The sequence below is a fragment of the Ictalurus punctatus genome, chromosome 16 (assembly GCF_001660625.3).
Source record: "Ictalurus punctatus breed USDA103 chromosome 16, Coco_2.0, whole genome shotgun sequence".
Classification (NCBI taxonomy): domain Eukaryota; kingdom Metazoa; phylum Chordata; class Actinopteri; order Siluriformes; family Ictaluridae; genus Ictalurus; species Ictalurus punctatus.
In genome coordinates, this window is record NC_030431.2 from 1674976 (window position 1) to 1693153 (window position 18178).

Below are 18178 nucleotides of genomic sequence, written 5' to 3' on the forward strand. Positions count from 1 at the left end.
GCTTGAAATGAATCGTTTAAAAAAAGAAAAGAAAAAAAGAACCGATTCTTTGGGGATTCTCCTTTCCTATTCAACATGGAAGCGGTTCCTCGGTAGCTCTGGTGCCCTCTGCCCATAGACTTAATATTGACTCTTCCTCTTCTTTTTTTTTTTTCCTTCCCATCCCCCCACTCGGTTTGAATGCCGATGTCACCAGCAGCTCTGCTCACGGAGCCGAAAGTGCAGAAGCAAAAGCGAAGGGAATTCATTCGTTTAACAAAAGCGAAGGCGGCCTGTTAGAAGCGCGAGGAGACTGGAAGAGATCCGAAATAGAAACCTTCAGCTCCGTTTCGGTGAGTCAGACACGTCCATTTCTTCCTCCGAACGCGACACATCAGCGTTTCTCTTTCCCTTCTTTCTGGTTATTATTATTTTTTTCCCCCTAAATCAACGTTTTAATGGCTCTATAAAGCGGTGTCGATCTCGCACGCGCGGCGCAAGACAGGGCGCGAGACCTTCAAGGTATCAAAGAGAATGCTCTGAAAATGTACATGATTTATTTATATATATATTTAATTTTTTTAACCAATTTAAAAAAAAAAAAAAAAAAAAATCGTGTGTTGGCACGACGGACAATGAGAGAGACATAAAACACATCATGGACCATGACAGGAGGAGGAGGAAGAAGAAGAAGAAGAAGAGGAGGAGGAGGAGGAGTGGACTGACTCCGACCTCTTGTGTTTCTCGGGAGCCCTTTTTATTTTTTGTATTATTTATTTATTTTTATTTTTTTTGGGGGGTAAACCTGCGTTGCAAAATGGTGTCTGTAGTCAGAGTGTGTGGATCATATTACTGAGATTTGAGTCAGAGAGAAAAAAAAAGGGGGCACTGCGTAGCAAAGGAAATTCTTCTTTGTCGCGCGCACGGAAGAAATAAGTCCTCGGTGTTGAATTAACGCCATCCGGGTTGAGTCGGGATACCTCTTACATCATTCAACCCCGAGAAGAAGTGGTAGCTAGACGGCTAGGCTCAAGACAAAATTGTTCATCAACGTGCGTTGATGAATTAACATAATGCCATGTTCATTATTAGCATCCGGGTTGAGTCGGGATAAGTGTAAAATCATTCCTTAGAAGAGGACTATGCTCGAGTCACAACTGCACGTGCGCTGATGAATTAACACGTGCAACGTGAATTAACATAGTGCAGTGTTTATTAATAGCATCCGGGTTGAGTCGGGGTAAGTCTTGCGTCGTTCATTCCCGAGAAGAAGTGGTAGCTAGACGGCTAGGCTCAAGTCCAGATTGCACGTGCGCCGATGAATTAACACGCGCCGTGTTAATTAACACAGTGCAGTGTTCGTTAATAACATCCGGGTTGAGTCGGGATAAGTCTTGCATCATTCCCGAGTCACAACCGCACGTGCGCGGATGAATTAACACGTGCCATGCTAATTAACATGGTGCAGTGTTTTTATTAATGGCATCCGGGTTGAGTCGGGATAAGTCTTGTAGCATTCTTTTTGTTCGAGAACTGGTTGCTAGATGGCTACCGGTTAATCTCACGTCCAAATTGCACTTGCACGTGCACAGGTAAATTAGCACTTGCGATATTCATGACTATTACGCATTGTTCATTAAGACCATCCGGGTTGAGTCGGGATGACCCTGTGAAGAGCTGGTAGATTGACGGCTTCCGGTTAAGTCCAAATTGCACGTGCACCGATGAATTAACACGTGCAGTATTCACGGTGTCCTCGTGTAAGTGTTTATTCCACGCTGAAGGATTTCGCAGCTGCACTTCCGCAATCCTGATCTTATTCCGCTTACACAGGACGCCGGAAATCACTTAGGCTCCCATCTACATGTCTGTCTAACCGACACACTATTAAACTCAATTAAAAAAAAAAATGAATAAATCATCTATACCGTCTCAGAGAAGCAATTTATTTCTTCATCACGGTTGCCTGGTTTCACAGCAGACTCATCTAGCGCTTTATCAACACCTGCACGTTTTACATCAGTCCCGCTGGGTGCAAATGAACATAATTCAGCCAGGGTATGCATCACTTTATTGAACACTACGACATGCAAACGGGGAGATGTCGTGTCCACATCTCCATGAAAATCTGACCTCTTGTAGTAGCCGCTACACTTGGGTTATAATGTTAACGTTAAGACAAGACGTTTAACATGACCTGTACGACCAAGAGGCACATCAGGGGCTCACGGTTAGTCCGTGAATCGTGGCGTGAGCAGCCACAGGCCACGATTTTGGTACACCAAAATGACCATGTGGGTAGAGACGGATAGAAAAGGCATGCGGCGACGGAGACGTTTTGCTAAAACGGACGTTAAACGAGTGCTAAACCGAGACTCGTGTGTCAAGCAAATAAAAACCCCGAGCAAAACTCTCGAATGTGTTCCGGACGAAATATGAAGCTGAAATGACCGAACGTGTACCTGATTCCAGGCAGCACACGGTCAACGTTACCATCGTTACCTAAAGGCGAGGTTCTGCGCTGTGCCGGTATAAAATTTTCATATCGCGATTGTTGCCTGACATTTCGTCTTGGATTGCGATTTTTATAATGGTGGAGATTGAAAGTGGGCTCGGCCTTTCAGCTGCGACACGTCACAAATACAGATGCTGGTCAAGATGCTGATTACTAGGCGTGACTGAAATGTACAATATTGTTGACTATCACGTAGATGTATTGCGCAACCTGTCCGGCACACGTTTTACTCTGGTGATGGGAAGGCCCATCCATCTTCTATACCGCTTTATCCTTTTCAGGGTCACGGGGGAACCTGGAGTCTATCGGAGCATGGGCACAAGGCGGGGTACACCCTGGACAGGGTGCCAATCATCACAGGGCACAATCACATACACACTCACACACCCATTCATACACTACGGACACTTTAGACACGCCAATCAGCTTACCATGCACGTCTTTGGACCGGGGGAGGAAACCCCCGCAGCACGGGGAGAACATGCAAACTCCGCGCACACACAGGGCCACGGTGGGAATCGAACCCCGACCCTCCAGGCGTGAGGCAAACGTGCTAACCACTAAGCTAACCGCCGTGTGCCCTTGATAGGAAGGTTACGAGCTTGATCAAGGCTTTTTATCTTTCACTTATACGGCAGACACGTATAATAAAAAATATAGTCTCGCAATGCTTGGATTTTCCCTCGTTACTTGAAGTTTAGATTTGCATAACAGAGTACCAATAAAAACATCAGCGCTCCATTCAGGAACAAAAAAAAAAAAAAGAAAGAAGAAACCGAACAGCTTTAATAAAATAGATTTGCCAAGCTAAAGGAGGAAAAACCCGAAACAACGGGAATGAAACTAGATTTAAACCAAATGTAGTCCATTTCCCCAGAGGGACGTTTGAGTTGGATGGTGTTATATAAAATGATTGATGATACCCTGTGAAGAGTTAGCTCGCGAGTCCAATTGTAAGACGTGAGCTTCCCAAATGTTCAAAATGAAGAACGCGGCTGTTTAAAATAAAAATAAGATTTGCAATGAGAGTTGTAACGCTGTAATAGATAAACAAACAACCGTAAATGGCTACGTGATCATATTTCAATTTTGCTTATGACATTTTATTTTGTGTGTGCGTGTGTGGTTATTCTGCACTAAAAAAAATTAGTGCTGGAGCAGAGCGTAGGTCAAAGCCCACCACGTTAGCCGCCTCCGATTACTCTGTCTGAACTGCATTAGACGTGATCGGATACGATAAACGCAACCTGGCTTCTCTGACACCTGTAGTCTAATCCTCTTGCCGTAGGTGATGTAGCTTTAAGCGTGCCCTGGCATGTCTTGTTTAGAAAACAGAATTCTTTGTTGGCCCAGGAGGATTTTGTGTGTGTGTGTGCGCGCACGCGCGCGCACGCACAGTCCTGTGACATGCAGCAACCGAATATGTGTGTAAAGTGACCCAGTTTGCACAGTGCTGCATGAAGAAGGGGGAAAAAAAATGAGTGACGAATACTTTCGCTCATCTCTCAAAAGAAAAATCCACCTTTGATTATAATTATGATTAAGATTTGATTTTCAGATTCATTCTATAATCTTTAAAATAAATAAATAAATAAAAATACCTGCTGATAGTGGCGCCAGGAAGGATTCAGTCCTACCTAAAGACGTTGATGCAGCAGCGCTTTAATATTTCAGTCTGTCAAACAGATCAGCTTCCAAAACCTTCAACTTGCGTGCCGATACTCTAAACGCCTCGCCAACAGGTTTTTGAATTTTTTTTTTTTTTTGCTTTAATATGAGTTAGGAAGGTTAGCACGTTCGCATCGCACCACCAGGGTCGGGGGTTCGATTCCCACCGTGGCCCTGTGTGTGCGGGGTTCTCCCCGTGCTGCGGGGGTTTCCTCCGGGTACTCCGGTTTCCTCCCCCAGTCCAAAGACGTGCACGGTAGGCTGATGGGCGTGTCCAAACCGAAAAGCAGTTCTGGAACGTGACATACTTTCGGACCCTTCTGTAAATCTGCACTCTGTGTACATTACAGAGACCGCCCACTGTCCTGTCTGCCCCCCGTGTCATACAGACGTGCTTTTGTTTACGATTTAAACATCGCGCCATGACCGGAGAACGTCCTCGGGCGAACTCCCCGAAGCGGGTAGACGAGCCCGCATGTCGATGACGTTTCCGTTTAAATACATACATACATGTATTTGAACTCGAGCAGCGAATGAAAATGCCCCACAAACATTTAAAAAAAAAAAAAAGAAAGTTATTTATTCCTGAATTTAATCCTGTAATTCTAATTCGCTGTTTCCGATTTAAAGCTTGAAGCTTGAAGCCATCATTTTTCCTCATAAAATACAGAGTTTTTAAAAAAAAAGAAAGAAAGAAAGAAGCAAATTACATTTATGGCATTTTGGCAGACGTGCGACTTACATTTATCTCATTTGTACAGCGGAGCATTAGAGGGTTAAGGGCCTCGCTCAAGGGCCCAACACTGGAAGCTCAGCAGTGCTGGGATTTGACCTCATGACCTTCTAGTCCAACTAATAAAAATGAGTTGACCTTTATGCTGGTTTATTTTGATGATGGAGCATGCCGTTCTAGGGAAATCATCATCAACAACAATGTGAAACGTCACCGCCCTGATCGACAATGAGTCAGCACTTTCTGACCAATCCGATTCAAGCATTCGGAAACAGCGCTGTGGTGTAAATAATATTACAGTAATGGCGTAAAGCATTTCTGATGATTTGTCACGACTTCAAGAATCCCGTCTTGTTGCGTCTGACCCTCAACTGCTGCGTTCTAGATGCCTTGTGTAAAAATGTCTGCCAATTAATTCAATATAAACAGCGAGGACTAACGTTTTTCATGATGCTACTGCCTTGCTTTTGATTTGCTTCACCCCCCCCCCCCCCCACCCCCTTCGCTCACTGTGATCACCATATGTTACTGTTTTGATTGTTTTCAGATTTGCACACGCTTTTCCGCTCCACCTACACTTGCCCGATCAGAACATGGCAAGTGGGCATCCCATTGACTCATTTGCTTTCATGTACAGACCCGAAAGCTCTCAGAACTCAAAGAGGTTAGTGGTATTACTTAAAGTCCCCCACATCCACTCAGTGCTTCTTCATCTTTACCCCTGTAACACAGTCGGCTTGGGTGAAACGCCACCTCGTCGCAGGCTCAGGAGAGAAAACGTGGACGTGACTTCGTTTGGTTAATGGAATGTGAATGCTCGTTAGGTGTCGTGCTACGTTATTCGACGTGTCCCGTCCAAAACTTCGTGATCGGAAAAGACCTCGGACAGAATTGCTTTGCCATAACGTGACCACTTACCGTAAAACACTTACAAATGGGCAAAATAACATCACTTCGGGTTTACCGTAAAAACACCGACAAATACGAGGCCAAGCTACGATAACTTTGTGTGTAGCATGCCTAAGAATTAACATAACTTCTGGTGTAGCCCACCTGCCGTTAAAATAAATAAATAATAAAAACACTAACAAATGGACAAACTTGTGTAATTTCGGATGTAGCAAGCCGTAACACATCAACCTACTGTAACGTTGGATGCGGCACGAACGCTAACAAATCGGTAAACTACCATAACGTTGTGTGGTGTGTAGCGCAAACACCGACGACGGGGCTAGCTACACTAACCTTGAGTGTCGCGTGCCTTCTGTAACGACGTTGACAGATGGGCGAACTACCGTACTTTTTGGTGTCGCATGCCGGAAAAAATGAGCGAACCACGATAACGTCGCGTGTCGCCTGCTTACCGTAAAAAACACAAACTACCGTAACGTCCGATCTAGCAACCTGCTATAACCTCTAGTGCAGCGCAAACACTTAACAAGTGGTCTAACTACCATGACTTTGCGTGTAGCGCAAACACCAACGACTGGCCAAGCTACAATAATGTTGAGTGTAGTAAGCTTACTGTAAAGACAATAACAAATGGGCAAACTACTGTAACTTTGGGTGAACCATAACCATCAGCACTAACAAATGGGAACCTAGCATACATTTTGGTGTAGCATGCCTTAAAAACTACCATAACTTTGGAGGTATAACCCTGCCAATCGTAAAAACACCGATATATATATGCGAACTACCGTATCTTCAGATCTAGCATGTTTACCGTAAAGACGTAATGGCACACATTTCAAACCTATTTCAATTAGGCTCAAGTAGAATTTAAAACATGTACGTCACTTCGGTTAAGTTTAGGCAAGTCAATAAGGTATCTTTTTCCTCGCCAGGCAGCCAGATTATTAGCTTTACCTTTCTAACGTCCTTAGTCGACATTATAAGTGACGCACGCGACGGGTTTATAGCTCTGGGTGACGCTGCCCCCACCAGCCGTACTATAATGCGTCCTGTAGTTATATTCTCTAGGGGACTCTTATTTACGACACGACATAAACGAGTACCGCGTGCATTCATCCCGGTCTCCTTCGCTTTCCTCTCTCTCGCCATCCTCAGTTCCACATCCATCACTGCTCCGCTCTGTACTCGGGAGTCGTCTGTTTCCTTTTCCTGCATCCTCATCTGGTGAACTCTCCGGTGTCACCTTATTGTACTGTCACTCATGTGCTATCCATCACGCTCTTCCTTCCTTCTGCTCTTTTGATTTTAATACGAGTCATTTCCTCCTGATTGTTTTTTTTTTTTTTTTTCCTTCTTTCCCCGTATCAAATTTTCTGTCATTTTTCGTAACATGAGACTTTATCTACTTCTTAAAGGTCACAAATTCCTTCAATATTAACGAGAGAGAATTTTATACTGACGTAAACCGAGAGAGCGTTAGCAACACTTTTTTTTGTGCGGGTTGTTTAGTACAGGGGTTCCCAAAGATTTCCAGGGCAGGGCGTCCCAAATAGCGTTATCATTTGACCGAGGCCCCCCTTTTGCAAGATGTCTATCCCCCTTTTTATTTATATTAATAATTACATCTTGCATCATTACATTACGTTAGGAATTATATATATTTTTAAAAAGAATGTATTTATTTATTTTTCACACCAAATTGTTGAGGCCCCCCGGGCGCCCCCTGGTGGCCCTCACTTTGAAAACCACTGGTTTAGTATAAACCTGCAACGTGAAAGTGAAAATTGTGTTGCTATTAGACTGATATTAGACTCTTATGATACTTTGTGTCGATCCGAATTTATTAAGCTAGATTAAATTTGCCTTTTATTTTATTTTATTTTATTTTTTAGCGTTGTAGTGCAGAATAAGTCCATGTTTTTAAATGAACAGTTAACATGCTGTGTAGTATTGCACAGTTGGGTTTTTATATTTAAATTAGGAAAAAGTGAAAAATGATGTATGGCAAAAATGATACACACTTAGACAGAATATTCCGGAAGGCCAAAGAGGCCATGCGTTATTATTATTATTTTTTTATTCCTTCCTTCTTTTTCGTGATCTCGACTTCATTCCTGTGGCCTCTTATTGCTTCCGTAGAAATCTTTTAGGAAATATGTCGCGTTTTTTTTTTTTTTAGAGACATAATAACTTTCAAGTGTGTGTGTGTGTTTTCTTCTTTTGTGTACCTGTTATATTTTGGTATTTCTTCTGCTTTGAGTTCTGATTTATTATTTGAACAGCGAACCTCACTCCACCGCTTGTACTGTCGTCCATGTACTTTTTGTCTGGATGCGTTCCAAACTTTCTCTGTTTTTCCTCCGTGACCTATTTTTATCTCCTTAATAAACCTCATTAATCAAACCCGGCAGACACATCTGGGAGGAGCAACAAAGTATTTTCCAAACCTCACTGCTTTCTTTCGATGCTCCGCCAGACTTTGCCTCTTTAATGTGCTGTTTTAATGCTGACTTTATAACCCCCCCTCCCCCCTTTTCTTTTCCCCCCTTCAGTAAGGTTCGACCGTCTTCCAGCATGAATCCTGTTTATAGTCCAGTGCAGCCGGGCACGGCGTACGCAAACCAAAAGACCATGACGTACCCAGGTGAGCTGCTCAACACTCTCACTAACGGGCGCTTATATATATATATTTTTTTATTTTATTTTTTTTTTTTTTGTCAGAAAGGGCGTGAGGTCATGTGAATAGAAATGTAAATATGATCACGATATGGTCTTTTAAACAACTGCTACTTTTATTAGTGCGCCATTACTGTAGCGCTTTTGGATTTAACTTTGTCCTACAACATCACTTCTGTCGATGCAGTTTATCTCATAAAATAAATAAATAAAACCCCATGAAAAGGACTAAAAGAGTCATATGTGCCATTTATAGAAATCTGCAGGTTATCAATTCTACAATGTATAAGCAATATAACACTTGGGTGTGTGTTGTTATAGGAAACAACGATGGCGTGATGCAGCCAGACACGAAGTGGAGTTACTGTTACGACAGCAATGTTGATTATTTTCCAATAACAAGCAAGTCCAGAAGTGGATTATTCTTATACCTAATACCACAACAATTTGCCAACACAACACGTTGTATGTTTTATCTATTTATAGCTTAATGTCTGTGAAACAAGTTCCTGTTATCACTTACTTTATAGCAGCCGCAAATAGTCTTTTTTTTCGCTCTTGAAGTTAATAAAACAACAACAACAACAGCGCGCCGTGTTACCGAGACGCCACCGAGCTCAAAACCAAGCTCCATCTCGAAGGCTTTCCCATGTCGGAAAACCTAAAGGAGCAACTTCTGTTCCGAAGCGCTGACATTCGAGACGTTTTTTTTTTTGTTTGTTTTTTTTTAAAATCCGTCGATCTGCCCGTGAAATTTGAACGTATTCGAAAAGCACGCATCGATACGAACCCGTGATTTGCCTTCCGGAATGATCTATCGCCCGAGCTGCTGTTGTAGAAGATTAATCAACGGCTGCTATCTAGTCTGCTTCTGTCCAAGGAAAATAAAAGTCGGAATGATATAAGCAGGTGTTCGGGAGACGCTCTCGCTTGCTGATTAGTTTTGGCGTGCTTGAGGAAGAGGCGTTAGAAGAGACAGGGAATTTAGAGGAAGTAATTGTTCCTCGGGACGTCTCTCTCTTTTTAGTTCGTGATAAGTTCATCACGTTGTTTTTTTTTTTTTTTTCTCGTTTTTTTTTCTTTTCTGTCCTTGGTTTCCTCGCTGTTCGTTATTTTTATGGAGGATGGATTATACGTTGTCAGAGAGTTCAGTCCGTATTGATCAATAGTGTCTGCATGTACACAGTCAATACAGTCTACTTAATTTCTCAGGGTTGTCTTACACAAGACAGACGTGCGTGCGTGTGTGTGTGTGTGTGTGTGTGTGTGTGTAGGGGTATGCGTGTGTGTGTTCTGAACCTGTAATCCCTCTGCGTGTGTCTGTCCTCAGGCTATCCTGCAGGTTATCCCACTACAGCTCCAGCATACACACCTAATATCTACCAGACGGGCACCCCGGGATACCCTCAAGGTAAAGCCCTGCATATCTTCCCTCATATCCTGTCTCTATTACCCAGCTGTATCCTTGGTATGTATGTCACGTGACCTCTTTGTCTCGGTGCCTTTGTTTACGCAGGATACACAACAGGAACTCCCTATAAGGTGCCCCCGGCACAGACGAACGGAGCCCCTCCACCGTACTCGGCGTCCCCGAACCCCTACTCCACGGCCATGTATCCCATCAGAAGTGCCTACCCTCAACAAAACCTCTACGCTCAGGTGGGCAAATATCTACGGCCGAATTCATGTCGTTCGTTTAAATGGGTAGTTCAACCGAATCAAGTGCGCCGTTCTGGTCGGTGTTACGGTGGAACCAAAGAACGCAAGGCAGGAAAGGATGCCGGTCCCATCTCATGGCAGCAAACACATTTACACCTTGGGGCAGTTTAGCATTGGCAATCCTCCTGAACCCAGAACTCCTGGGATGAAACCCACGCGGAGGCCATAAATGACGTCTGGCGATATTTAAATTCGGATCCTGTTAAGAATTCCTCATCTTATGATTCTGATGTTTTCCATCATCTCTCTTCTCAAAGGGCGCGTATTATTCCCAGCCAGTGTTTGCACAGCCACATGTAATCCATCACACCACGGTGGTGCAGCCCAACAGCCTGCCGTCAACCATCTACCCAGCGCCGGTGCCTTCTGCCCGGCCTAACAGCGTTCCCGTGGGCATGCTGAGTGGCTCCACCATGGCCATGTCCGCAGGTGGGGGATGATCTTATTCTCACTGGTTTTGATCAGGCGAACGGTAGAATTTAGTACATGCACTAACTTTGGGGCTTTGGGGCACCTGAACCGCTCCGATCAGGCTTTAATGAAACCGAATGCATGCGTGTGATTTAGGAAACCAAAAAAAGGGATATATATATATAGTCTAAGATGTGTGATAGAAATCGAAAACATATTTTGCACGTCGGGACGAACGGTGTCTTCTTGTTATAGCAGTGATGGACTCTGTGTTTTGTTTTCCGCAGGGCCGCTGCTCACCACACCACAGCACACGCAACATATCGGCACTCACCCGGTCACCGTGCCAACGTACAGGCCGCAGGGGTACAGCTACGTACCCCCGCACTGGTAGAGCTGCCAGCACACTGCATGTGAGTGGTGCTACAGCGATCAGTAAGCTGTATTTTTCATTATGGTGGATAGATATAGAGGGAAGTAAAGAAAAGGAGCAGGTAGTAGTTTTAGTGGTTGATTTTATACTTCTGTGTCTGTGCACTTCTGGAGTCCGTCCACCCACGCACATAGGTGCATGCAATGATTCTGTGAGAGCTAGGGGGCGGTGTTTGACGTCAGTGGTGGCTTGACGGTTAAGGCTTTGGGTTAAGGTCAGGGGTTCAAACCCCCAGCGGTGCCAGGCTCTGCCAAGCTACCACTGTTGGGCCCTTAACCCTCTCCGCTCCAGGGGGCGCTGTATCATAGCTGACCCTGCGCTCTGACCCCAAATTACGAAAAGCACGTGGACACCTGACACAAAACATATAAACTATAAATCTGTTCCGGCCTGACAGCGTGCACAAATCGAGCTCCATGAAGACATGGTTTCAGAAGGTTGGACTGGAAGAACTCGAGAGCCCCGACCTCAACCCCACCGAACTGAACCTTCGGGATGACCTGGAACGTCGGACGCACCCCAGACCTCCTCGATCTACATCCGTGCCCCGGCCTCGCTCGTGCTCTCGTGTCTGGATGAACACGAACCCCCCTCAGCCACGCTCCAGAATCGAGTGGAAAGCCTTCCCAGAAGCGTAGAGGTTATAATAACAGCAAAGGGGGATGTTCGAGAAGCACATACGGGTTCGATGGTCAGGTTTGCTCACACTTTTGGCCATACCGTGCGTCATCCCTCAGAGATTCACTGCCGGATCTCTAAACACGACCCTCGGTTCTGAACAGCTCAGGTAAACGAGCAATCGGGTCGGGTCCCGCCTCGAACGAAACACTCTCGAGGAGGACGAATGTGCAGCTTTGAGCCGTTTCCGTCGGCATGACTAGGCGTACAGTCAATAAAGCAAATGTTTTTAGGATATACAGAAGTGCTCGGACAGGTTAGAGTGGAGCACTGCTGATGCTGAGCGTTTATTGTTTAATCTGATTAACTTCCTGTGCGCTCTCTCTCTCTCTCTCTCTCTCTCTCTCTCTCTCTCTCTCTCTCTCTCTCTCTCATAGATCTGGAGTTCACATTGTTCACATTTCCAGTCTTCGTGGACGCAGCCTCCAGCACCGGGCCACAGAGTCCTTCTGCGAGTACAAATACTGAACGAGCAACGGTCACTTTGTGTTCTTGGCGATTTCGTTAAAGCTGCTCACTCGGATCGAAATTTGTTCAGTTTTTGTGTTACGTTAGAAATCCCTGACCAACACCTACCAGCAGTTAAAACACACACAAAAATTCAACTACACCGAGCAGCCGTGAGCATCTTGCTGCTCTTTAACACTGGGCCCTGTGCTACAATAGTACTTTCTCTAACAGTCTGAATGTACACATTTGTGTATTACATTATATAACACTTAGGTTTGAGTTCAGGGTTTTTACTTTAGTTTGTTGGTTTAGTTTTTTTTTTGTTTTTTTTTTGCCCCCCCCCCCCCCCCCCCCTATCCTCCTCTCCCCGTTTTCTGCAGTGCTCTTGTGAAAAGCGCTGTGCTCTTTTTTTTTTTTTTTTCTTTTTTCTTTCCATTTCTCCATCCAAATTTCACCTTTGAGAAAAGGTCGACATCCTCCATCTCCCAGCACATGAGTAGGGTCCTGCTTATGCTAGTTTGCAGAATTTGGGGACTCGTAGTGAATCATTTTCATCTGGTACTGCCATTCTAGTAGATGCACAATCTTTAAAGGACGTTTCGGCGGTTTAATCGGCTGTAGTGGACGTTAAAGTGGGTTCGCCTGCTTTAGTGGGGTTTTTAAAAATCCGTTAACCAGATTTAGTGGACACTTCAAGTGAGTTAGCCCGTTTTTAAGGACGCTTTAAATGGGTCAACCGTTAGCAGGTGGCGTTTGAAGCGGATTAGGCGGACGCTTTAGGACGCGTTCGAACACCGAGTGGGTTAACCAGCTTTGGTGGTCATTAACATTTAGGTGACCAGCTTTATTAGAAACTTTTAAAGAGGGGCGGGCCGTTTTAGTGAACATTTCGAGTGGGTTTAATAAGCGTTTAAACGGACATTTCTTTAGGGGAATCGTCTTAAGTCGACTACTTCACGTGGGTTAACTAGTTTTAATGCCCACGTCAGTTAACTAGCCGACGTTTCAAAGGGCGGATCATCTTAACTGGACGCTATAAGTGGGTTAACTAATTATTTAACCGGGTTTAAGATGTGCATGAGCTATTCATCTTAAGTGACAAGTGAAGGGGTTTAGCCAGTTTTAGTGCACATTTTAGTTAGCTAACCTGATTTAACGCGACCTTTCGTTGGCTCCCCGTCTTAACTGGGCATTTCAAATGCGTGGACATTTCAGGAGGTTATCCAGCTTTAGTGGATATTTCGGAGGGTTAGCCAGTTTCACTGGATGCTTCAAGGGTAGGGCAGAGGGTAAGCCTGTTTTTAGTGGATTTTAGTATTTTAGTCAGTTACCCAGCTTTAGTGCACATGTTAAGTTTTACTGGACATGTCAGTAGGATGTCTGGCATCATATCTCACGAAGCTGTGAAGCAACGTCGATATATTATCCATGCAGTATGTAAAACGTGAACAAAATGAGCAAAAGGCCTGCTGTAATAGGCTTTACGTGCACATGCTTATCGATCATGCACTCACTCGTGTGCATATGCAGAAATCATAGAAGAGATCCAATAAGACAGGAGCAATGCAGCTGGTGGTCTAGGAGGCGTAGAGGTGTAACGAAGCGTGAAAACCGAGCAGGAAGGTTCGAGGCCCTGGTCATTAAAGACGCGGTTGGATTCCGTATGCGCTTAGATCCGACGTACAGGACTCCCGAGTAGGACTGACGCAAGCATGCTTACGTACTTCGGTGATTTTCTTTCCGTCACGTTAGATTCCGACCAAATCGAAGCACCGGACTCGGACGCTACGTTTCCGAGTGTGGTTTGCAATAAATTTCAGAAGTCCACGTGGTTTTCATGCGCCTGTGTAGCGCCATGGACTCGTTACTAGGCAGCTGAGAGGGGAAACGAAACACCGTCCTGGCTTTTTACTACTGTTTGGAAAGCACCCTTGGCATCTTTCTCTTTAATGGTGTCACTCGCGGCACAAAGCAAGGACACAGGCTCAAGAGCGAAACGTTTTGATATCAAGTCGTCCTATCAAGTTCATAGCTAATTAGGTGGCCGGATATTGACCTAGCATGCCGATCGAACCGAGCTAGCAGAATAAAAATACGAAATAGCTACATATAACCAGATTCTAACGTTTTAAACTAATTGAACCATGTCAATCGTCAAGAGTTGTAAGGCATTCTGGGTAAGTTCTATAGTGCTGTAATGTACAGTGATGCCGAATTCATCCTCCACTCGAGCAAGTACCGTCCTTAAAGTTGCGACAGGTGTTGAACAGATGAGAAATGCTTTCGGAAGATCGTCAAGGGTGTGTTAAAAACAGTTGGAAAGCAGGATGTGGGTCGTCTCCCCCCCCCTCCCCCCCCTCCACCATCCCATCTCTCTCTTTCCATGCATGCTAGATGTCTTAGATTTGGAGCAGGCCATAGTCTTGAGGTAGCGCTAAAGAAGAAATTAAAATCTGTGTTTTTATCATGCATTAAGTTCTCATGCCTGGGCATAAGGAAATGGTTAGTATGAGTGAGAGACTACATTGCTCAAGAAACTCGTAACGAACGTATATAACATTCAGTAAGGAATATTGCACTCTTCAAAAGTAATAATCTATGCTTGTAGTTGGTACAGTACTTAATCTTAAATAAAAAGCGCATTTATTGTACATTTCAATTGTGGTACTCTAGTCTTCCAGACAAAAAAAAAAAAAAAAACACTGAAGAGATCCATGCAAAATATTATATATCATTGCAGTATTCTTCCATATTTTAACCACTTTATTAAAAAAAAAAAGAAAAAAAAAGAAGTAAGTCTGTGTTTTATTAAAAAGCGACAAAACGGAGTTTGCAGGCTATATTTCAAATGGTCACACTAGTCTAGAGTTGTGTGTTTGTCTAGGGGAGGTCGTCGCCCCGGGTTGTGCCGTGTCGGTCCGTGTGTATGGTGAGATTCGCAGCATTCCTCTGTATCCTCGTAATTGTTGGTTTTATGCGGTTAAGCATCACGAAATAACCCAAATTTATAGTTTCGACAGCAGAAGCATGCTCTTTGGCTTTCGTGAGGGTTCGGCTTAAAACCCCGAACGTGCCGAGTCGTTAAAAGTAAAAGTTTGTTATGTTAAGTCGCGACAGGCGACGTTACGTTCCGAAACGTTCACATCGCAACGGATTTGAACGAGTCGTTTTGCGCGGATGTAAGATGCCATGGTAACGGTTTCTATGAAGCTTGTATTCATAAAACTTATGTGCTTATAGGTTTTTTTTTTGTTGTTGTTTTTTTAAAACATGTAGCGTAAATGTCATTGTTCATCCTTTTTCGCCTTTTTAGCAGTATGTGCAGAATGTTGCAGTGTCAGTATAATAGCTAAGCGTCACATAGCCAGACCTTTAGCATTTTGGTGCATTTTGTACTCCTAGAACCACCTGCATAAATAAACACAGAGAACCAAGAGCCGCCTACAGAGATGATTCGACAGACCTTTTCCCTATAGCTCATCGATAGATAATGGTAAATAAATAATCAATAAATAAAGATGATATCGTTTACTCATGGCTCCAAAACGAAACTCTAATAGCTTGTCGTAATCAAGCGGATCGTTACTCGGATGATTCTGAAGCCTGTGGCAAGAAAAGTGTTAAAAAAATTTTTTTAAAATTAATTAATTTTTTAAATCTCAGATGCTATGTGGCCTGTAGGTGGCGCTTCTGAGGCTGAGACTACAGCAATACCTCACATATTAAGGTGAGTAATGACATTAAGGTGAATAATAACATTTATAAATGTTAATAAGAGGCATTATTGCTGTAATAAGCACAAGCGTTATGAATTCAGCTCCATAGAAAAGTGTTACTTTCATCCAGTGCGTCAAACTTCCCGAGCGGATCACCGTATTCATTCCGGTTTCATTGCAGCGCTTCATCTTAACGCTGTTCTTCCTGAGACACGACACAACATACACGTAATTCTAATAATCCTAACAAAGGAATGACATATACGCAGCTAAACATTTTAAGCTATGCACCGGTTGATTATTTGTGACTGATACAGTAGTAGAACCCTACGTTTTACACACTTTATACACTTTTTACACACACGGCTCATCGATCCTGTAGCGAAACGCAAGCGGCGGTGCATGGCCGCTAGGAACAGACCTGCGAATACCGAAAAGCGAGACGTATTTGCGAATGTACATATCCGAATATTATACAGAGAATAAGTATTTTGAGTATTTGAGCACTAGAATGTATTTTCAAATACATGTATTTTCTCAAAGACTTAAGTACTTAGGTACTTTTCCGCCCAGGTCTGTCGTAGAGAGTGTGATCATTTTCCATTCCTCGTTTCGACTTTATTTACTTTACGGATAAATCTTAATGTTTTTTCGTGGTTTGTTTGCTCAGTACGACGACCGTACGACCTAATCTCGCGGTTTTCACTACATCGTGTATCATCTGCTCACATTCAATGCCATATAATACTTCAGGGTTCTTTTTATTATTATTATTATTATTATTTATCTTGAGAAACTTCTGGAATATTTTTGACTTGTTAAGAGTCCTAACAGTTTCGAAAATACGAGCGAGAACTTCTCGGATCGTGCTTGCGAAAGCATCCAGGGCTTGGTAATAATAAAGAGTCTCTCTCGTGTGTCGGTTTTCATCCTGAACAAAGTGAACGAATCGTGTTTTATTCCAGAATAGATTCAGTCGCCTCATTACTCCAAGATTGGTTGGCCTTATTAGTTTTTGTTTGTTTGTTTGTTTGTTTTTACAATGCAAAAAGAATTGAGCAGCGTTATTTAAGGTGCATAACTGGACCGTAAGGACCACCGTTGTACCCGTTGTACCTTTTTGAATGTACATTTACATTAATATTCACACACACAAGCTTTCTTCCGTCCTTGTCCAATTGTGAAGGATCGACTGCATCCTGTTTTTAAATGTGTTTTTTTTTTTTTTTTTTTTCTTTTCTTTTCTTGCAACTTTACACTGTAACCTTGAAAATGTCTTTACATGTAACGGATACGTTGTTGATTTCAAGGGGTCATTTGGTTGGTTTTATACATTAATTAAATCCAGCTCTTGTGGTTATTTTGGTTACCGTTAGCCTTTCCCGTATGTGGATTTTGTACAAAGGGAATGAATCCACTTCAAAATAAAAATAAATAAACAAACAAATAAATAAATAATTTCCCCCAAATGTTTAGGGAACACTTAAACCTTCTTGGCTATACCACATGACCTAAACCAGTACGTATTTTGCTTTGTGTGTTTATCTGTACACGGGAATATATGTTCACGTACTAATTCGATCTCTAAAAAAATAGTGACGTACATTTTGCCCTAGAGAGCGTTTTTCCACTCGCTGTGAACCACAGAGTTTCGCAGTTCTTGTACAAGCACTTAATCACGGATACTAAACCAGGATGGAAACGTAGGCCGACACATCGTCTTCCGAAATGTAGTTTTCGTCATGACTTTTGGTTTCATCGAGCAGGGTTTAAATCGGTTTTAATCGGCGCTTTTCCGTCTGTTACACGACGTTGCAATAGTTACTCACATCAGGTTTGTGCAAATGAAGTCCAATTCTGTTGTTTTATGTTGTAATGAGGATCTGTTTGCTGATCTTGGTGAATCAAAAACCAGGGTTGTAATTGTATTATATTTGCTGTACATGTCAAATGTAGACCATTCGATAACTATTAAAATCTTTCAAAAACAATTAGGATTTGTCCCGCTTTGTGGCTTGTTTACGTCATTTTTTTTTTCTTTTCTTTTTTTCTTTCTCACCTGTTGTTTCATTTTGACATTTATTTCTGAGTGGAAAAGTTTTCACACCCTTATAACGAAATGAAATGTAATATATTAAGTGTGATGGGTTACACAACTAGCCCTTCATTATCACAAGCAACAAAGTGATCAAGAAGGTTTTTTTAAAAAAAAAAAAATCTAAATATTCCCTAATGACTTCAATTCTTATCCTTGCCATTATAACCGTATGCAACGTTCATATACT

At 43.1% G+C, this 18178-nt stretch overlaps 1 protein-coding gene across 4 annotated transcripts; it reads left to right on the top strand.

Annotated features, from left to right (window-relative positions):
• The first annotated feature begins 174 nt into the window (after positions 1–174).
• Positions 175–17884, top strand: LOC108277059 (protein FAM168A). 4 transcript variants are annotated; one of them, XM_017489363.3, is made up of 9 exons: positions 175–332; positions 5443–5559; positions 8363–8454; positions 8808–8951; positions 9817–9897; positions 10003–10145; positions 10463–10634; positions 10904–11029; positions 12105–17884. In XM_017489363.3, the coding sequence occupies exons 2-8, from the start codon at positions 5489–5491 to the stop codon at positions 11008–11010; spliced, it is 810 nt and encodes a 269-aa protein (XP_017344852.1). In that variant the 5' UTR covers positions 175–332; positions 5443–5488; the 3' UTR covers positions 11011–11029; positions 12105–17884. The 4 variants fall into 4 exon arrangements, with proteins under 4 accessions (XP_017344852.1, XP_017344853.1, XP_017344855.1 ...); XM_017489364.3 differs by having other exon boundaries at positions 8808–8888; XM_017489366.3 differs by lacking the exon at positions 8808–8951.
• Positions 17885–18178: the final 294 nt, after the last annotated feature.